This window comes from Neoarius graeffei, chromosome 3 (genome assembly GCF_027579695.1).
Source record: "Neoarius graeffei isolate fNeoGra1 chromosome 3, fNeoGra1.pri, whole genome shotgun sequence".
In the NCBI taxonomy this organism is placed as follows: Eukaryota; Metazoa; Chordata; class Actinopteri; order Siluriformes; family Ariidae; genus Neoarius; species Neoarius graeffei.
Window position 1 is genome coordinate 100,314,173 of NC_083571.1, and position 21,619 is coordinate 100,335,791.

At 41.3% G+C, this 21,619-nt stretch overlaps 1 protein-coding gene across 4 annotated transcripts in view; it reads left to right on the plus strand.

Moving 5' to 3' along the window:
* Positions 1 to 21,619, plus strand: part of LOC132883771 (1-phosphatidylinositol 4,5-bisphosphate phosphodiesterase beta-4-like) — a 258,886-nt gene that overhangs the window by 226,990 nt on the left and 10,277 nt on the right. For all 4 annotated transcript variants that reach the window (XM_060917766.1, XM_060917768.1, XM_060917767.1 and 1 more), the window contains 7 exons: positions 1,737 to 1,852; positions 1,946 to 2,021; positions 5,207 to 5,382; positions 9,593 to 9,694; positions 9,793 to 9,850; positions 13,548 to 13,634; positions 13,840 to 13,876. In XM_060917766.1, the coding sequence (XP_060773749.1) occupies positions 1,737 to 1,852; positions 1,946 to 2,021; positions 5,207 to 5,382; positions 9,593 to 9,694; positions 9,793 to 9,850; positions 13,548 to 13,634; positions 13,840 to 13,876 (652 nt within the window). The remainder of the gene's footprint in view (positions 1 to 1,736; positions 1,853 to 1,945; positions 2,022 to 5,206; positions 5,383 to 9,592; positions 9,695 to 9,792; positions 9,851 to 13,547; positions 13,635 to 13,839; positions 13,877 to 21,619) is intronic.

The following is a 21,619-nucleotide window of genomic DNA, read 5'->3' on the forward strand; positions in this document are numbered from 1 at the left end:
GTTTAGTGACAGAATGATGTAACTGTCAGTGTACGGTCAAAGGTAAACCTGTAGATGGCAGTAATGCAACACTGTGGATGCCAGCTGCTGTAAAACCCAAAAGAAGAAGGTAAACCTGCGCATGCGCACACAGACTTCCTCTCTCTGCTTGACTGCGCAAAGCAAGCAATTTCATGCACATTATTTGCTCGGGAATCCCCTCAAATTAAATAACTTCCCAGCCACAGAATGGCCTGATATTTTGTGAGATATTGGAGAAATAAGCATATATTGCAATGACCAAATTTCAGAGGGAACTAAATTTCACTGATTTTATGAAATCGAAAGGCCGTCTAGCTTTAAACATCACCGGACTACAATCTACAATACAGCATCAAGTACAGAGTTGAGTGTGCATATTGAGGTAGTATATGAAAGGGAATAAATAAATATAAACCCTGTGTGTGTGTGTGTGTGTGTGTGTGTGTGTGTGTGTGTGTGTGTGTGTAAGACATTGTAAACCTAAATAATATAATATGTATAAATATTATATATATATTATACCTAAATAATATAATAATATATTATGTATATCTTGTCATCTGATCAAAAACATATCAAAGTCTATTTTGCTCACCCTTGAGCCTGTGTCTTACAGCTGGCACTCATTAGAATTGCTAAGTTGGCACGCTGCTTCTGTGTGTGTGTGTGTGTGTGTGGTGGGGGGGGGTTGTTGTACAAGACCACTTCTCGTGATAAAGACAATATTGATGTTTATGCAGCAGCTTGTATATATTCCAGTGATGCTTTGCTTCCTCTTGTAAATGAGACCCTGAAATTGTTAAAGCCAATAATCTTATTTAAGGGTTGTTTTACAATCAGGGTATAAAGTTTGTGTCACAGGGGTCCAAAATTCAAATTGATTCAAACTGGTTCTTGTACCAGTTTTTAAGTGAAGGACAAGTTAAAGAACTGATTTCAGGTAATTTTTTGACGTGTGTATGGTAGTTTTGTGTAATCTGCTATAAGATAAAGAAGATTAAGTGTAGCTTTAAGCAGGGCTGGGAGAAACAAATGAAGTGATTCTCGGAGAGGACTTTTTTTTTTTTTTGACAATTCAGAATCCACTACTTCCATAGTGCTGTAAGGCTGTATGATATAAGGCTGTAAGCTTTGTGTTAGTTGTCTCTAATATTTATGTCCCAATATCTTGACCACATTTTAGGATGAAAATAATCATTTTAGATATGTTATTTTATATTGAAAAATTAGCTGTCTCAGAGAGGACATTTTTTTTACACAATTACATACTAATTTGATCAAAATAGTCTGAAAACTTACTGGCATTCAACATTAAAACTTAACTATGTTTCCAATGATATGGAACCAAATATGTGTTTTATGGTATAAAGAATGATTTAAGTGCATCCCTTTTGGAGCTACCTGTGGTCAAAAAAGCACTTTTTTCTAAATGACACGAGTAATTTTGCTAAATATGACATATATTGCCATACATTCACCAAAAATAACGTTATCACCAAATTTTTTTTTTGCATGGTAAATAGAGCTATCACAGGGCTACAATAAACAACCAAGTTTATTTAGTCAAGCCTTTTGATATTGAAGATAATAAGTGTTAAATGTGATTTTTAGCTTGCGTACCCTGATTGTAAAACAACCGAAGTATATTTAATATATTTTAATTAGGGTTTGTTTGTTTGTTTGTTTGTTTGTTTTAACTGAACTTCTGTTTTCAGGACCACAATGCCATGCAGAAATCCCATTGTACCCAAGTGGACAAGATGGTGGCTCAACATGACAAAGAGAAATTTACACTGGAAAAACTGCTCGAGAAAGCAATCAAGAAGAGGGGGTAATTAAACTTGCTGAATGAAAAATGCTTAGGAAGGAAATGCCTTATACATCCAGAAACACTTATTTATTTTCCTGGTTTGCTTCACTGCAGAGAAAACAACTGCTCTGAGTTAAAGAAGGAGATTGCAGGAAAAGTGGAGACCCTCACGTCCGACCACAAAGCAAAGGTATTTCACCAGACCTGTGCACTTATTGCCTTGAGCTGGAAAAAAGAAAAAAATTAAATCAATAGTTCATGTGTTCTGGTTTGTGAGGCCCAATTAGAGCCCTGCGGGAGTACCGCGGGACCCGCCGCAAAGCAGTGCGGCACGGGACAAATTTTGAAAGCTCATTGCGGGCGGGACCGGAAGTGCACATATGCGCGCACGGGCAGGAGCGGTGATAAACTGCAGTCCCGCTAACTAAAAATGTGTTTGAAATAAAATTTATAAATTATTAATTTACGTCTATCATATATAATTTGTGCTGGATATTTTACTTGGCAGTAATAAAAACATTTTAAGATACCTAAGTTCACACCAAGCTAGCAAGAGGACCATGAGTGAAGTGATTTACGGTTTGCGTTAGTCTACAACTTTAGTCAGAGAGACATGTTACACAGTGACGGTAGGCTTGACTCAATGCTATCCCAGAAATCCTTCCTGTAATATGCAAATTTGGATGTCCAATCAGAGGCGGCCAAATTTGCATATTACAGGAAGGATTTCTGGGATAGCATTGAGTCAAGCCTACCGTCACTGTGTAACATGTCTCTCTGACTAAAGTTGTAGACTAACGCAAGCAGAAAATCAATTCAGTTCTCTTACTAGCTCTGCTTTACAATTAAAAAAAAAAAAAAAAAACAACCACCATTGGTACAAAGCAAGCCCATTCACTTTTTTATACTGATTAGAAAATTACAATGGTTTCTCATATGATAAAAATGTGTGATTCGCAATTAAATATTTTAATTGTTTGACAGCACTTATTATTAGAGACACTACATGCTGAATTCAGAAACAAGGTAAATAATAACGTGAGCTGTAGATATTTATGCTGAAATCCACTCAAAGTAGGGGGTGGGGCACCATCACGCTGTGTCAAGACAAGAACTTTCCTGAGAAATAACGCGAACGTCTGCATCATGCGGGATTTGCGGGCGGGAGCGGGACAAAATATGGCAGACGCGGGCGGGAGTGGGACTGAAAATCATAATTTTTTTGTGGGTGGGCGGGAGTGGGACTGAAAATCATAATTCTTTGCGGGCGTGGGCGGGAGTGGGACTGCACAATGCGGGTGCGGGCGGGAGCGGGACTGAAAAATCCGACCCGCGCAGACCTCTAGGCCCAATAACAGGCTTGCATAAGTGTTATACGATCATATAACCTGGAACTAAAATAGACTTAACTGGAATTATTTGTCACAAATCTACCAAAAAAATCATAATACTGAAGTACAGGGAAAAGCTAAATTAGTTCTGGCTGAAATTGGAAGTCTTCATAATTAGCTGAAAGTAGTTCACTTGTTGGTCATGCGCAAAGTGTCACATGATTTCAGTATAAATATTCCTGTTTATGGAATGCCCCATAGTTTGTTAGAGATCACTCCAAACTCAACAGCATCATGAAGACCAAGACCAAAATTCTAAAACTAAGTTCTGGAAAAGTATAATTTTCACTGAAATAGTTTTATTTTTTAAATACAGTGTCTTGCAAAAGTATTCATCCCCCTTGGTGTTTGTCCTGTTTTGTTGCATTATAAGCTGGAATTAAAATGTATTTTGGGGGGGTTAGCACCATTTGATTTACAGAACATGTCTACCACTTTAAAGGTGTGAATTGTTGCTTTATTGTGACACAAACAATAATATTAAGATGGAAAAACAGAAATCTAGAGTATGCATACGTATTCAAACCCTCCCCCCCCCCAAAAAAAAGTCAATACTTTGTAGAGTCACCTTTTGCTACAATTACAGCTGCAAGTCTCTTGGGGTATGTGTCTATTGAACCACTGGGATTTTTGCCCATTCCTCAAGGCAAAACTGCTCCAACTCCAGGTCTGGGCTTTGATTAGGCCATTCCAAGACATTTAAATATTTCCCTTTAAACCACTCCATTGTAACTTTAACAGTATGTTTAGGCTCATTGTCCTGCTGGAGCATGAACCTTCATCCCAGTCTCAAACCTCTGGCTGACTCAAACAGGTTTTCCTCCAGAACTGCCCTGTATTTAGTGTCATCCATCTTTCCTTCAGTCCTGACCCGCTTTCCTGTCCCTGCAGATAAAAAATATCCCCGCAACCTGATGCTGTCACCACCATGCTTCACTGTAGGAATAGTGTTCTCAGGGTGATGGGTTTGCACCACACATGGCATTTCCCATGATGGCCAAAAAAAATCAATTTTAGTCTCATTTGACCAGAGAATCTTCGTCGATGTGTTTGGGGAGTCTGCCACATGCTGTTGGGCAAACTCCAAATGTGTTTTCTTAAGCAATGGCTTTTTTTTTCTGGCCACCCTTCCATAAAGCCCCACTCTGTGGAGAGTACGGCTTAAAGTGGTCCTATGGACAGATACTCCCATCTCTGCTGTGGATCTTTGCAACTCCTTCAGTGTTATCTTTGGTGTCTTTGTTGCATCTCTGATTAATGCCCTCCTTGCCTGGTCTGTGAGTTTTGGCGGGCAGCCTTCTCTTGTCAGGTTTGTAGTGGTGCCATATTCATTCCACTTTGCTATAATGGATTAAATGGTGCTCCCTGGGATATTCAAAGTTTGGGCTATTTATTTTTTATAACCCAACCCTGATCTGTACTTCTCCACAACTTTGGCTCTGACCTGTTTGGATGCTTCTTGGTTTTCATGTTGCTTGCTTAGTAGTGTTGCAGACTCAGGGTCCTTCCAGAACAGGTTGATTTATACAGACATCATGTGACAGATCATGTGACACTTTGATTATACACAGGTGGATCTTAATCAACTAATTATATGACTTATGAAGTGAATTGGTTGGACCAGCTCTTATTTAGGGGTTTCATACGAAAGGGGGTGAATACTTATGCACACTCCAGATTTCTGTTTTTTTCATTTTAATTATTGTTTGTGTCACAATAGAACAACAATTTGCACCTTTAAAGTGGTCGGCATGCTGTGTAAATCAAATGGTGCTCACCCTCCAAAAATCCATTTTAATTCTAGCTTGTAATGCGACAAAACAGGACAAACACCAAGGGGGATGAATATTTTTGCAAGACACTGTACTTTTGGACACAGATACATTAGAAGGGTTATGAGAGAATTATTGTTAATGAATTTTAATATGGGTCCTGCAGCTTCCAAACCAAAGGCAAAAAGTGTAACCAGCGTGTTGTCCTGCAGGTGAAGGATATCGTAGCCCAGCAGACGAAGGAGTGGTCTGAGATGATCAACTCTCACAGCACGGAGGAGCAGGAGATGAAGGACGCACATGTGACGCAACAGTGTGAGCATCTGAAGAAACTATTGTCTACCGTCCAGGAGCAGCAAACCCTGCAGCTCAAACTTATCCATGAACGGTGAGTGTGTGAATGTTTGTGCGTGTTGGTGCTTATACTAGTAGAATACAACTTTTGCAAATGGCAGTGCCTTTAAGCTTAATTAGCTAAATTACACTCCTATCATACTATGAGCTCTAGACATACTGTATCTCCTGATGAATTGCCAACTATGTGACATAAGCAGATGACAAATTAAAGGAAAAGCAACATAAAGTGACTTAGGCCCTGTCCACATGGCAACGGATTCAGGTGAATCTGATAAAATTGTTTATCGTTTCGGCCTGGCGTCCGAAACGATAAATGATAAACGTTTTTGGTGCCTCAAAACGAAATCTTTTGAGAACAGGTTCCAGAGTGAAAAAATCTGGCAACGGAGCCGTTGCGAAGTCTTCTGGACGAGTAGAACGGATTTGTTTACGATGACGTCACAACCACATGTGCTTCACGCCGGGTAGAAATGCGAGTTGTCAACAAATCCTATAACTTGGTTCATGAAATGCACTTACAAAACATTTTCACTGTGAATATTTATTGTGTAATGGTGCAAAGTGAGAGAGAGAGAGAGAGAGAGAGAGAGTGAGAGAACAGCCCTTAGGGCAGAGTCAATCCCGCCAGCAAAAATAGGGGAAAAAAAGGAGTGATCTCACCTCTTCAGATGTTGGTTTAAGTCCGACAATACATTCCTCAAAAAGGGCGTGGAAGAACAAAGTAATCCATCAACATGTAGCATTCAATTTATTCCGGACCATTAAAGAATTCTGGAGGATATCAGAATGTTGGCGTACCGGCTTCTATCTACCCCCGTTCATTCCTCTTTCCGTGTCTCCATTCAAAAAACGAGCAAGTGATTTAAGGGACTATATCCATAGGATAGGGAGTGAGAAAGTGTGTGCGAGTGACAGGGATAGTCACTGTGCGCATGCGCAGTTATGCACATGCGTCTACTTCTATTGTTCTGGTATCTCCGATGGGACCGTCTTACAGCGCACGTAGTGGTGTGGCATGTGTATTGCATCGTTTTCAGCAAGCGTTGCGTTGCCATATGAACCTGATATTTTACTGATCCGTTGCCCATGTGGACGCGATATTTTTTTAAAAAAATCTCATTGCCGTTGTCGTGTGGATGTAGCCTTATTCATGTGCTGGGCCTCCATGAGCCATCAGGACAGCTTCAGTGCTCCTTAGCAGTCCATCTCTAGAACTGTGTTGGAGGAATGAACAACATTCATCCACAACATATTCCCTTAAGTGCTGTTTTGATGATGGTGGTGATGAGCGCTATCCAACACATCATCCAAAATTTCCCACAGGTGTTCAAGAGGATTGGGCTCTGGTGACTGTGAAGGCCATAGCTTTAGATTTATGTCTATTACAACAATGAGCCCTCTTTTGAAGTCACTTAAATCTTTTACGCTGCCATTGATCCAGAACTGAGGCCAACTGAGGCTGATCAGTATTTCTATTCATGCCACTGAGCTTGCTCTGATGATAACTGTATGGTTCTCCACTCATTATACCCCTGCTCCGAAGGAGGGGGGTATACTGGTTTACCTCCATCCATCCGGCGGTATCTCCGTCCGTCCGAAACACCCTTTTTCTCAGCAACCACAAATCATAGCCACTTGGTACCACACTTCAGCTTGGGGTTCTATACCGTGTATACCGTTTTCAGGTCTGTCAAACATCGATTTCCTGTTTACCGACTGAATGTATTTACAAAACATATAGCATGGATTTACAAAAATTTCATAACACTTTTCTCAGCAACTACAAATCACATCTGCTAGATATTTGGTACAGAGCTTCAGCTTGGGGTTCTATACCATGTATACCATTTTCAGGTCTGTCGCATATTGATTTCCTGTTTACCAACTGAATGTATTTACGAAACGCATAGCGTGGATTTACAAAATTTTCGTAACACTTCTCAGCAACTACAAATCACAGCTGCTTGATATTTGGTACCAAGCTTCAGCTTGGGGTTCCATACCATGTGTACCGTTTTCAGGTCTGTTGCACATCGACTTCCTGTTTACTAACTGAATGTATTTACGAAACATATAGCGTGGATTTACAAAATTTTGTAACACACTTCTCAGCAACTACAAGTCACAGCTGCTTGATATTTGGTACCGAGCTTCAGCTTGGGGTTCTATACCGTGTTTACTGTTTTCAGGTCTGTCGCACATCAACTTCCTGTTTACCGACTGAATGTATTTACGAAACATATAGGGTGGACTTTGATGCTATTTCAAAATGATAGTTTACCAGGATGCTATTTGAAATCCCTGGGGAGAACACGGCTCTTTACTTACTTGTTTCAGGGTTCATTATTTGCTGAAGTCAACATTCATAAGTGTCCTATTCCTTCAATTGCTTGCATTCTGATATAAGCAAGCGCAGGGGGATACATAAGTGAGCAGTAGCTCACAGTTGATCTTATTTATTCAGGTTTTATCTTTGATTTGTTACCTGTCTATGCCTGTTTTTAACCGTTCCATGACCTTTGCATTTATTACAATCATTTATAAACTTACTGTATAAGGTTGCCCAACATATTACAACCCCGATTCCAAAAAAGTTGGGACAAAGTACAAATTGTAAATAAAAACGGAATGCAATGATGTGGAAGTTTCAAAATTCCATATTTTATTCAGAATAGAACATAGATGACATATCAAATGTTTAAACTGAGAAAATGTATCATTTAAAGAGAAAAAATTAGGTGATTTTAAATTTCATGACAACAACACATCTCAAAAAAGTTGGGACAAGGCTATGTTTACCACTGTGAGACATCCCCTTTTCTCTTTACAACAGTCTGTAAACGCCTGGGGACTGAGGAGACAAGTTGCTCAAGTTTAGGGATAGGAATGTTAACCCATTCTTGTCTAATGTAGGATTCTAGTTGCTCAACTGTCTTAGGTCTTTTTTGTTGTATCTTTCGTTTTATGATGCGCCAAATGTTTTCAATGGGTGAAAGATCTGGACTGCAGGCTGGCCAGTTCAGTACCCGGACCCTTCTTCTACGCAGCCATGATGCTGTAATTGATGCAGTATGTGGTTTGGCATTGTCATGTTGGAAAATGCAAGGTCTTCCCTAAAAGAGACGTCGTCTGGATGGGAGCATATGTTGCTCTAGAACCTGGATATACCTTTCAGCATTGATGGTGTCTTTCCATATGTGTAAGCTGCCCATGCCACACGCACTAATGCAACCCCATACCATCAGAGATGCAGGCTTCTGAACTGAGCGCTGACAACAACTTGGGTCGTCCTTCTCCTCTTTAGTCCGAATGACACGGCGTCCCTGATTTCCATAAAGAACTTCAAATTTTGATTCGTCTGACCACAGAACAGTTTTCCACTTTGCCGCAGTCCATTTTAAATGAGCCTTGGCCCAGAGAAGACGTCTGCGCTTCTGGATCATGTTTAGATATGGCTTCTTCTTTGAACTATAGAGTTTTAGTTGGCAACGGCGGATGGCACGGTGAATTGTGTTCACAGAAAATGTTCTCTGGAAATATTCCTGAGCCCATTTTGTGATTTCCAATACAGAAGCATGCCTGTATGTGATGCAGTGCCGTCTAAGGGCCCGAAGATCACAGGCACCCAGTATGGTTTTCTGGCCTTGACCCTTACGCACAGAGATTCTTCCAGATTCTCTGAATCTTTTGATGATATTATGCACTGTAGATGATGATATGTTCAAACTCTTTGCAATTTTACACTGTCGAACTCCTTTCTGATATTGCTCCACTATTTGTCGGCGCAGAATTAGGAGGATTGGTGATCCTCTTCCCATCTTTACTTCTGAGAGCCGCTGCCACTCCAAGATGCTCTTTATATACCCAGTCATGTTAATGACCTATTGCCAATTGACCTAATGAGTTGCAATTTGGTCCTCCAGCTGTTCCTTTTTTGTACCTTTAACTTTTCCAGCCTCTTATTGCCCCTGTCCCAACTTTTTTGAGATGTGTTGCTGTCATGAAATTTCAAATGAGCCAATATTTGGCATGAAATTTCAAAATGTCTCACTTTCGACATTTGATATGTTGTCTATGTTCTATTGTGAATACAATATCAGTTTTTGAGATTTGTAAATTATTGCATTCCGTTTTTATTTACAATTTGTACTTTGTCCCAACTTTTTTGGAATCGGGGTTGTACTTACAGAGATATTCTTTAGCAAAAGATTGATTTGAGTCTTTTCTGTTTCTTTACACAGACAGAGCAAAGAAATGAAGGCTAATCAGGCCAAGACATCCATGGAGAACAGTAAAGCCATCAGCCAGGACAAGAGCATTAAAAACAAGGCTGAGAGGGAACGGTACATGCTCGATGGAACTTGTGATCAGATTTCATACTTGTGTTTGTTTGTGTAATGGGTCATGTGTTATCTAATATCTGTATCTCCTTATTTTATAGGAGGGTGCGGGAATTGAATAGCAGTAACACAAAAAAGTTCCTTGAGGAAAGAAAACGGGTCAGTTGTCTCCTTTGTGCTTTAATTATAAAAAAAAAGTATTTGATATCGGATCCAGTGATAAGGAGACTTAATCAGATGAAGTACAAATTGATAATGATGAAAATACATAACCAGTCAAAAGTCTGGACACACCGACTCATTCAAAGGGTTTTCTGTATTTTGTATTTTCTACATTGTAGAACAATACTGAAAACATCAAAACTATGAAATAACACATAGAACATATATTGAATTATGTGCTAAACAAAAAAATGCTTTAAAAAATTGCATTTCATATTTTAGTATAATATATAGAAACGAGTGTTTTACTGGGAAATACACCACTTGTCGGTGGACCATTCTAGCAGAGAGGACCCAGTTATGCGCGGACAGAGGGGACTCCAAGGGTTTCTACGAAGCCCTGAAGGCGGTCTATGGTCCTTCTTTTCAAGTCCAAAGTCCACTGCGCAGCGCAGCGCAGCTGGCAAGACACTGCTGACAGACAAGGCCTCCATCATGAGCCACTGGTCCAAACACTTCAACACTCTTCACCGTCAACCGCACAGTGCAGCTCGCTGCCCTTGAGTGCATCCCACGGCAACCAGTCAAGACAGAGCTGGACGAAACACCAACACTTGAAGAGACCATTAAAGCCATATCACAGCTAAAGTCCAGCAAAGCTGCAGGAATCGATGGCATACCACCAGAGATCTGGAAGCATGGTGGCTCTAGCCTACATTCCAAGCTCCTCAAGCTCTTCACCTGCTGTTGGGAAAGAGGCGAACTTCCTTGTGACCTTCGTGATGCAATCATCGTTACGGTGTACAAGAACAAAGGTGAAAAGTCTGACTGTTCAAACTACAGGGGAATCACCTTACTCTCCATTGCAAGGATCCTTCTCAACAGATTGGTCTCATCCATTGCCAAAGAAAATCTACCTGAAAGTCAGTGCGGCTTCAGAGCAAACAGGTGCATGACTGACATGGTGTTCATCCTCAGGCAGCTCCAGGAAAAGTGTCGCGAGCAGAACAAGGGCCTGTACGTGACCTTTGTGGACCTGACCAAAGCCTTTGACACTGTGAGCAGGCAGGGACTCTGGTAGATCATGGAACGTCTAGGCTGCCCTCCAAAATTCTTGAGGTTGATCATGCAGCTCCACAAGGGACAGATGGGACAAATGAGGAACAACAGCGAGCTCTCCGAGCCCTTTCCCATCCTGAACGGTGTCAAACAGGGCTGTGTGCTCGCGCCAATGATGTTTTCCATTTTCTTCAGCATGATGCTGCATCAGGCCATGGAATCTTTGGGCAAAGAGGATGGCATATACATTTGCTATTGCACTGACGGCAGCTTGTTCAACCTAAGGCACCTGCAAGCACGCACCAAGACAATGGAGCAACTCATTCGTGAACTCTTGTTTGCCGCCGACGCTGCTCTTGTTGCCCACACAGAGCCAGCCATGCAGCGCATCGTGACTTGCTTCGCTGAGGCTGCCCAACTCTTTGACTTGGAAATCAGCCTAAAGAAGACCGAAGTTCTTCATCAGCCCGCACCAAATTAGCCTTCCCACCCGCCCCACATCAGCATCAACCAGTCTGAACTCAAATCTGTGCAGCAGTTTACCTACCTAGGCTGCACCATCACCGATGATGCCAAGATCGACAAAGAGATTGACAACAGGCTAGCAAAAGCCAACAGCGCCTTTGGTAGACTTCACAAGAGGGTGTGGAGCTGTAAAATCTTGACATATCGTACCAAGGTCCTAGTGTACAGAGCTGTTGTGTTGTCCATGCTGTTGTATGGCTCTGAATCATGGGTCACCTACAAGCGACACCTGCAACTGCTTGAGCGTTTTGACCAGCGCTGCCTCTGTTCCATCCTCAAAATCCACTGGAGTGACTTTGTGACCAACATTGAGGTCCTCCAGCAGGTGGAGCTCCCCAGCATTGAAGCCATGCTACTCAAATCACGACTTCACTGGACAGGACACATCTCCAGGATGGAAGACTACCGCCTACCTAAGGTAGTTCTGTATGGCAAACTGTCCTCTGACCAACGCAACAGAGAGGCCCCTAAAAAGTGGTACAAGGACCTACTAAAGTCCTCCCTAAATACCTGCAACATCAGCCCCTCCCACTGGTCAGCCCTGGCCTCTGACAGGAACAGCTGGCATAGGTCTATCAACTCAGCAGTCAAGTCTTTTGAAGACACCCGTAAGGCTGACTTGGAAGAAAAAAGGAGCAGACGAAAAAACCCATCATCCACTGCTCCTGACCCTACCCAGACCCTCAACTACAGCCACTGTGGCAGAGTCTGTCTATCCCAGATATAGACTGGTACCAAAATCCAGAATTGTGACACCCAAAGGCGTTTTTGAGACAAAGTCGGCAAACAGTCTTATTTTGTCAATTTGGGTGTGCCGAATTCAAATCTGCAATATGCCGAGCTCTATCTGACCTCTGTTGACCTCTAGAGGTCATTGAACTTTGGGCCTGTAAACGTCTCAGCTGAACCCAGTTTCTCAGCTTTCTAAGGAATGAAATGTACTAAAATGATTAATGAAGTTAGCAAATGGCCTTGTTTGTTAAATGTTTGGGTGCTGAATTCATTTTTCATTTGTAAAACGACATATGACCTCTGATAACCTCAAGGTCATTAAACTTGGCCTATAGGCCTATGCATTTAACGGCATTTTTAAACTGACTCTACTCCCCCAAAAAGAATATGAACAGACAAAAAACAAATAGAAAGGAACAAATACAACATTAAATGCCAGTCCATGTACATGTGACTTACTTTTCACAATGATAATGCCTAGGTGATCACCTTACATAACATTGCATTACATTTAGCGGTTATTGTTTATACAAAGCTACTGAAAAAAGGACAGATTCAGCAGCATACAAAACGTGGGGGCATACAGGGTATACAGGTTAATCAGGGTTAGTATATATAAACGTTTTTTTCTTTGTTGTTTGTTTTTTGTTTTGTTTTAAACGGGGTAAAGCCTTTACAAAAAACACAAAATTGCACTGCATCACTAATAATAATACAGTAAATAGCCCTATTCCACAAATGTACTAATCCGTATTATGTCAAGAACCGCCCAACTATCCATCCATTATTTGTAGCCGCTTATCCCGTTTTACAGGGTCACAGGCAAACTGGAGCCTATCCCAGCTGACTATGGGCGAGAGAGGTACAACCCTGGACAAGTCACCAGGTCATCGCAGGGCTGACACATAGAAACAAACAGCCATTCACACTCACACCTACGGTAAATTTAGAGCCACCAATTAGCCTAACCTGCATGTCTTTGGACTGTGGTGGAAACCGGAGCACCCGGAGGAAACCCACACAGACACCGGGAGAGCATGCAAACTCCACACAGAAAGGCCCTCATCAGCCGCTGGGCTCGAACCCGGAACCTTCTTGCTGTGAGGCGACAGTGCTAACCATTACACCACCATGCCGCCCACTGCTCAACTAAGTAAAGAGAAACAACATCCATCATTACTTTAAGACATGACGTGTTTTTAATTAATAAAAATAAAGAAAACTCATTGAATTAGGTGTGTCCAAACGTTTGTCTGATACTTTATAAAATAATCAACAGATTTGTGAAAGAGAAGTGAATCGAGAAATTAAATATAATACATATTTGAGACCTCAAGTATACTGTGTTTTAAAATGAGAAGTGTCTTTGGGCTCACAGTTGGCTATGAAGCACTCAAAAGAAATGGAGCAGTTGCAGAAATCGCAGCGTGAGCAGCTGGAGAAACTGGAGAAATTCAACGAGCAGGTATGTGCCCTGGAGTTTTTCTTTTCTTTTTTTTTTTTTATAATATACTGAGACCACCTGTTAGATAGATTTAAATGCTCTAGTTCTTTGGAATAAAAGTCAACCCCCTCATCATTTCATTTGTTTTGCTTTCTGTTTGTTATCCATTACACACACGTTATACTCCCATCCATTTACATACAATTTACTTTTTTTTTTCACACAGCTTTTGAAATCACATCATGCAAACTCTCAGAGTCAAGGTAGGCTCACACATTCCTCCATTCTCCTAAAAACAACGTGTCCTTCTCTGTTATTCAGTCCAGTCTTGCACTCTCACTTTCTGATTTGTTATTTGTCCAAATCATTTCTGTATGATTAAATGTGGGGATGTTTATTTACTGGATGGAAGTGATTATGATATGTCAAAGTGCTGTAGTAGATCAGACATTTTCCAGCCTAGCACTGTATTTTATAAGACTGTGACTGTACTACTCTAAAATGCCTGATGATAGCGGTTATGGGCGGCACGGTGGTGTAGTGGTTAGCGCTGTCGCCTCACAGCAAGAAGGTCCAGGTTCGAGCCCCGTGGCCGGCGAGGGCCTTTCTGTGCGGAGTTTGCATGTTCTCCCCGTGTCCGCGTGGGTTTCCTCCGGGTGCTCCGGTTTCCCCCACAGTCCAAAGACATGCAGGTTAGGTTAACTGGTGACTCTAAATTGACCGTAGGTGTGAACGTGAATGTGACTGGTTGTCTGTGTCTATGTGTCAGCCCTGTGATGACCTGGCGACTTGCCTTTCGCCCGTAGTCAGCTGGGATAGGCTCCAGCTTGCCTGCGACCCTGTAGAACAGGATAAAGCGGCTAGAGATAATGAGATGAGATGAGATGAGATGAGATGAGATGAGATGAGATATCGGTTATTCAACACTGAGAACCCCTGCTCTAGATCATTCCTGGTACCAGTGGACTCTGCTTTACGTCAGTCACAAATTCAGCCCTGATAGCTAATGGCCCGGTCCCACAACACTGATAACTATAACTATAAGTTTACCTATAACTATGACTATCCCTCTGCCTGAATTTAGTTCCAGTCTGGAGCAGTCAGTCACACTACAACTATAATCCCAACTATAATATCGCTTGGTCCTGACACTCAGGGAAATAAATGCATGCAATTTAGGAATAGTCATGGAAGTTTTTTCCAAGTCATAGCACATTATTCCGGGTCATACTGTACAGCTTGGACTTCAAAACAACCCATGTACAGACTCCGGTGGTTGACAAAACACAGATAGGTCATGGACTACAGATTACGGAAATATAATTTTAAAAAAAGGATACAAAATACAGAGTGGTTACAGATTTTAATACAGATGCATCATGGATGCTAATAATTTACGGATCGGTCATGGACGTTTCAGTATATTACAGATTGGTTACCGATTTTATACGGATGATGCATCACGGATAAAAAATTAAGAAGTCTGAAACAATTTAATGTTTGGACTGCTGAAGTTCATAATTAAAATATCTGCTGGATTTATATGTTTACTTTATTAATTTACTATTGATATTTCTCCGAAAAAAATCACATATCTGTGAATAAAAGATCTGTGCTTTGTATTATTTTTTTTATTTTCCGTGAATCCGTATTCCATGACTTCATGATGCAACAAGGATGTATAAAGATGTTCAGGAAAAATAGCACATGCTCAGACAACATCACATGTAAACAATTACCTGATTGGTCAGGTGTTTTATCGGATCAGGTTCACATCTGGAAAAATCACTCCAGAAGCAAATCTCACCAATACGGATAAACCCAGGCCTGGGCTATAGGTCTCGTTATCGGTCTGGTGTGACCACCAACCACATAAACTGCAGGGGAGCAATTTATTTATAGTTATAGTTATAGCTATTGATGTTGTGGGACCGGGCCCTAATTCAAACTACATACATCAGTATTCTGGAGAGTTGGGTCCTTATTAGTGAAAGATGTGTTGTGATTTGAACATGATTTTGATCAGTTATATGGAGTCATGAAATAACTGATGTTTGTGCCCTTACGAAAATTAACCATGGTTTTACTATGAAAACTAACCATGGTTTTACCATGGTTTATAGTTATTCATGGTTTTCATGGTTTTTTGGGTAACCATGAAAACCATGGTGCATTTTACCTCAATGTTCACTTAAATTTTTAGGTTCTAAGTAAATGTTAATGTATCTGGGCTGTTAATCGAGATCCTTCTCTACAGCATTGACTGTTGGATGAAAGCATGGTAATACTACAGTTAGTGCATCCTTTTAAAAACCCTACTATCCCTTTTTAAACTAATTTCGTAGTTACTATGACCTATTACACATACAACTATGATGCTACCACAGCTACTGCAGTACTATGGATAAACCACAGTAATGCTATGGTTGGTTCATAGTACTTAGAATCACCATGAAATACCATAGTAGATCCATGGTTACTACATAAAAACCATGGTAAAACCATAGTAAAACCATGGTACATTTTCGTAAGGGTGAGAAGGACCATAACTGAAACTCCTCCGATTTCCCTGTTAAATCCCTTTTTATATTCCCATTTACTTGTTCTACCCCTTATGATAAAATTTCATACCCATCACCCCCCACTCAACTCCATCTCTCCTTAAATAAACGGTCAGGTCATCGAGTACAAAAAGTTGTCCTGAACTCCAGCCTTGATTTCTGTCCCCTTTCCTGTACCATAATAACACTTTATGACATCACTAGTTAGTTGTGGTCTGCATTTGCTAGACTTTGGTCGATGGGAATATGGAAATCTTCAGACATTATCACTGTTACAGGCTCCTTAGACCCTGTTCATGTGTAAGGAATAAAATATGATGGAACATGCTGTTATATGCAAATAAATCGCCAACGGGGTGATGTAGTGCAGCCTGAAGTGGATTATTTTTCTATCAAAGCACATCGCAAATTGATTTATTTCTTTTATACCACAGCCGTCGTCAACGATTACAGTTTTTATTGACTAAATAAACAACACATCACACATTTAATTCATTTATGTTTCAGTTTAATGTTGTGGAACACCCACCAAAGAAGTTAGCTCTTGTTAACACTTACTTTTTATAGCAGTTATAAACCAACATACAGCTTGTTGTTACTTAGAAAGTCCTCAGTCAGAAAACTTAGTTATGGCTTTACTTCAGGCAGTGATACTGAAGAGCCCCTTCCAAATCAACACTAAAGAAACATCTCAAAGAAAATTTCACTATATCAATGATTACACATTATTTAAAGCTAGATGGCCTTTTGATTTCATAAAACTGTTGAAATGTACTTCCTTCTGAAATTTGATCATTGTGATATATGTTTATTTCTGTAATATCTCACAAAATATCAGACCATTCTGTGGCTGGGAAGTTATTTAATTTGAGGGGATTAAAGCAAATAATGTGCATGAAATCGCTCGCTTCGCGCAGTCAAGCAGACAGAGGAAGTCCGTGTGCGCATGCGCAGGTTTACCTTCTTCTTTTGGGTTTTACAGCAGCTGGCATCCACAGTGTTGCATTACTGCCATCTACAGGTTTACCTTGACCGTGCACTGACAGTTACATCGTTCTGTCGCTAAACGAACAGCTGATCACACCGAGGTGCTCGCTGACCGCCGATATTTATTAGTTTGGTCCTGCGTTTCCTTTTCTTTGCGACATAACGTCTTTTCTTCTCGCTTTCCATTACTGTAGTCGGTCTTTCACGTTTCATTCGCACACTCGCATCCGACATTTTTCTCTCCTGTTTCAAATTTGTATCCCACAATGCCTTGCGCAAATGGGGAAAGCCCACCATGTGATGCATGACATAGTATCTTGAATTGGGTCATGGTGAAGCAGGAAAAAATAGCGGAGAATTTCAGGCCACGTGGCTCTAAATTCATTAATTGTTCTATTTTTAAAAAACTAATAAAATTGGAAGCCTGTGATTCGAATTCAGTAGCTTTCGGTCCACTAGACAAAAATAATTGGGTGTCGGGGAAAATTCTGTTTATGACCTACGCTTGAAAAATCTGAAAGACAGTCAAGCTTTAATACATTTATGTCAAGCATCCACCATACAAGTCCCTGTTACTATGGAAATGATGACATACTATAGGAGTGCATTAATATCACCCTTGCAGCCAGAGCTCCTGTCCAGACTGTGCTGTTATAGAAAATCAATCACCAGTCAGAAAAGTGCTTTCAATAGTATTGTAGTACAACTATAACTCGTATTAACATCCAATCACAAGTGGACAGCGCTAAATACAGGTGTGAGCAGGTAAAAGGATTGTGATCTGATAACTCCTTCACAGGCAGTCAGGAATGCATATGATGACGTTAACGCTACCTGATACCTACAAGACAGTATGTAAGAACCACTTAGTTAACTGTGCCATGGGCCGAACAGGAATATTTGATACACATTAAAATGCTCAGTGTAAACAGCTGTTCATCTCATAACTCAAGACAAATGTTAAGAGGTGTAAATTAGGTTTGAGAGCTTTAAAGAGTTTTAGAGGCTGTCCACACGGCAACGGATTCAGGTGAATCTGATAAAATTGTTTATCGTTTCGGCCTGGCGTCCACACGGCACCGGCGTTTTGGGTGCCCCAAAACGAGAACGGGTTCCAGAGTGGAAAAATCTGGCAACGGCGCCGTTGCGAAGTCGTCTGGATGAGTAGAACGGATTTGTTTACGATGACGTCACAACCACATGACTAGAACAAGCAGCACTCTCACGCGCATCTGTAGTAATCCCCGATGTGGGTGGAGCACAGAAGCACGGCAGGCGAGAGTTCGTGTTCACACATACGCACTTTATTGAGCTTTTCAGCTTTCTTTCTTTCTTTCTTTCTTTCTTTCTTTCTTTCTTTCTTTCTTTCACTCACTCACTCACTCACGCACACGTGTTGTGGTCAGGGAGCAAATTCCTCTTCTCTCCTCTCCCCCTCCCTTTATACTCCATCCCTGAAACACACACACACACACACACAAATTGACATCAGGTGTAATGACCTAGCTACTTACCTTCCCTGACCCCGCCCTCCATTCACAGACTGCTGCTTGGCCACGCCCCCGCTGCCACAGCATCATTCACGCCCGGTAGAAGAAGGGGTTTATGTGTATGCGTCCTACTTCTTCTATTGTTCTGGTGTCTCCGATGAGACCGTCTTACAGCGCACGTAGAGGTGTGGCATGTGTATTGCATCGTTTTCAGCAAGTGTTGCGTTGCCATATGTACCTGATATTTTACTGATCCGTTGCCCATGTGGACGCGATATTTTTTTTACCCGCTAAAAAAAAAATCTCGTTGCCGTTGTCGTGTGGATGTAGCCTTAAACAGTGTCTCAGTTGAAGTCATTCAGCACCCTGACTCAGGCTACGTGGAAATAATCGAGTAATTTTTGTATTCAGAGCAGGGCATCTGAGACCATTCACTTTACTCAATCTCTCTAGATCATCCAGGGCTCTCGGACCTCTCTTGTGCTCTCTCCTCTTCAGCTCAGCCCACAGGTTTTCACTGGGGTTCAGGTCAGGGGACTGAGATGGCCATGGCAAAAGCTTGATTCTGTGGTCAGTGTTGATTTGGACATATACTGTACTTCAGATCATTGTCCTGCTGGAAGATTCAATGATGACGCAGTATTAGTTTCCTGGGCAGAAGCAGTACGATTTTGATTTAAAATGTCCTGGTATTTCATGGAGTTCATGATTCCATGCGCCCTAACAAGGTTTCCAGGGCCTTTGGAGGAAAAACAGGCCCAGAACCTCCACCGTATTTTAAAGTTGGGATTGGGTTCTTTCCAATATAGCCATCCTTCTTTTTACACCAAACCTACCTTCAGTGTTTATTGCCAAAAAGCTCCATTTTTGTTACATCAGACCAGAGAACACGGTTCCAGTCAAAGTTGTAATAGCATTTTCACAAAATTCAGGTGTTTACTTCTGTGGTTAACTAACAGGAAAGGCTTTTATTCTGGTCTACCTTCCAAATAATCTGTTGGCATGGAGGTGGAGTCTGATGGTGGTTTTGAAGACTTGGAAACCCCAAGATTTTACTTTTTCTTGTAATTCACCAACAGTGATCCTTGGGGATTGTTTTTTCTATTTTTGCCTCTCTTACCCTCCTCCTTACTGTATGTGGGGGCAAAATAAACTAGGATCCTCTTCCAGGCAAGTTTGTAGCAGTTCCAGTTGGTATTCCCTTTGTTATTATCATCCTAACAGTAGAAATGGACATTTTCAGGCGAGTAGCTGGGTTTTTTTTGTGTTGTTTGTTTTTTATAACCATTCCTTGACTTATGAAGGTCAACACACTCCTCCCTCATTTGGTTTGTGTGTTCTCTTATCTTTCCCATGTTGATGGGTGACTAAGGCAATTTGGTCTCTGTGTCACCTCATATTTGTTCCCCAGTTAATCAGGAGGTCATGGATTACAGCTTGAAAGTTCCTACACACTCCAATCAACTCAAACATGTCCAATTTAAATGGGAAACGAGCTTCAGTTATATTGTGTTCACTATAATTTCCAGGGGTGTCAATAATAGTGCCACATGTGTTTTTGTTGAAAATAATTATTTCTTAGTGAGGGATTTGTTTTTCTCTGAATAAATTTATTTCAGTTAAATGATGGATTTTTCTCATTTTTTCAGTGTGAGATGAAGCTACTTCACCAAAAGGTGGATTTTTTTTCTAGCCCTTTTTCTAATTTTTACAAGGAGTATCAGTAATCATGGAGGGAACTGTATTCACTTCAGATTTATCCACATAATGTCATTTGACTTTGAATTTATAAAAATTAACAAATGTATGTATTCATTAGCATAAACAAAGACACCACAACTTATAACGTTACTTCATGGGAAAGCAAAAGCAAAGCTGTTATTGGTCATTTCAGCTTCAAGATGTCTATGGTGAGAAGTAAGTAGCTTTTTGCAGCATTGTGATTCAACTTTGGCTCATTCAGCTTGGTGAATCAGGCTGCACGGTGGTGTAGTGGTTAGCACTGTTGCTTCATAGCAAGAAGGTTCTGGGTTTGATGATGATGATGCCCTTTATTGTCACTAGTCACATGTACCAGAGAAATTAGCCGTCAACCTGTCCGTACATATACAACATACAATTGACATAGGGTAGACAGGACAGGAAGACAGGGATAAAGATAAAAAGGAAACACAACATGAGGAGAGATAAGGAAAAAAAGAACACCCCCCACTATGCTCCTGTCAGGAGTACAGTGTGGGAACATTTAAAAAACCTTTGCATAAGCACACAACAACACAAGTACACTTTAAACACGGGACTTGAGGGGGGGAATCAGGGGTAAGGGGGAGGGGAGGAGGTAATCCAGTGCTAGCAAGCAGCCGTCCGCTCCTGCAGCCATGAAGGCGCTGGTCACGCACCCGCTTGTCACACTGGGGGTAAAAATGGCGACCGCGGAGAGTTAGAGAGGAATGCGAGGAATGAGAGTGTCTCCCGGCAGTGACCTTCAGGGGGAAATGTTTCCTCAGCAACGGCCTGAACTGTGTCAATTTCGTTAGGAGACCAGTTTATCAATTCCATGCTTTTTTTTTTAGTTTAGAAAGTAATGCAGGAAGAGTCTCTTCAAAAAGTACAGCAGACGAGACAAGACACAGAAGCACAAGCAGGGAAAAAAAGGAGGGAGAGGGAGAGCAGAAAATGCAACCGTCTTCCGTGGAAGCACGGAGAGAAAAAAAAAAAAAAGTCCAGTGAGTTTGAGTCCAGTGGCCGATGGGGTCCTTTCTGTGTGGAGTTTGCATGTTCTCCCCATGTCTGTGTGGGTTTCCTCCGGGTGCTCCAGTTTCCCCAACAGTCCAAAGACATGCGGTTAGGTTAAATGGTGGCTCTAAATTGACTGTAGGTGTGAATGGTTCTTTGTCTCTATGTGTCAGTCCTGCAATGACCTGGCGACTTGTCCAGGGTGTACCCTGCCTCTCACCCACAGTCAGCT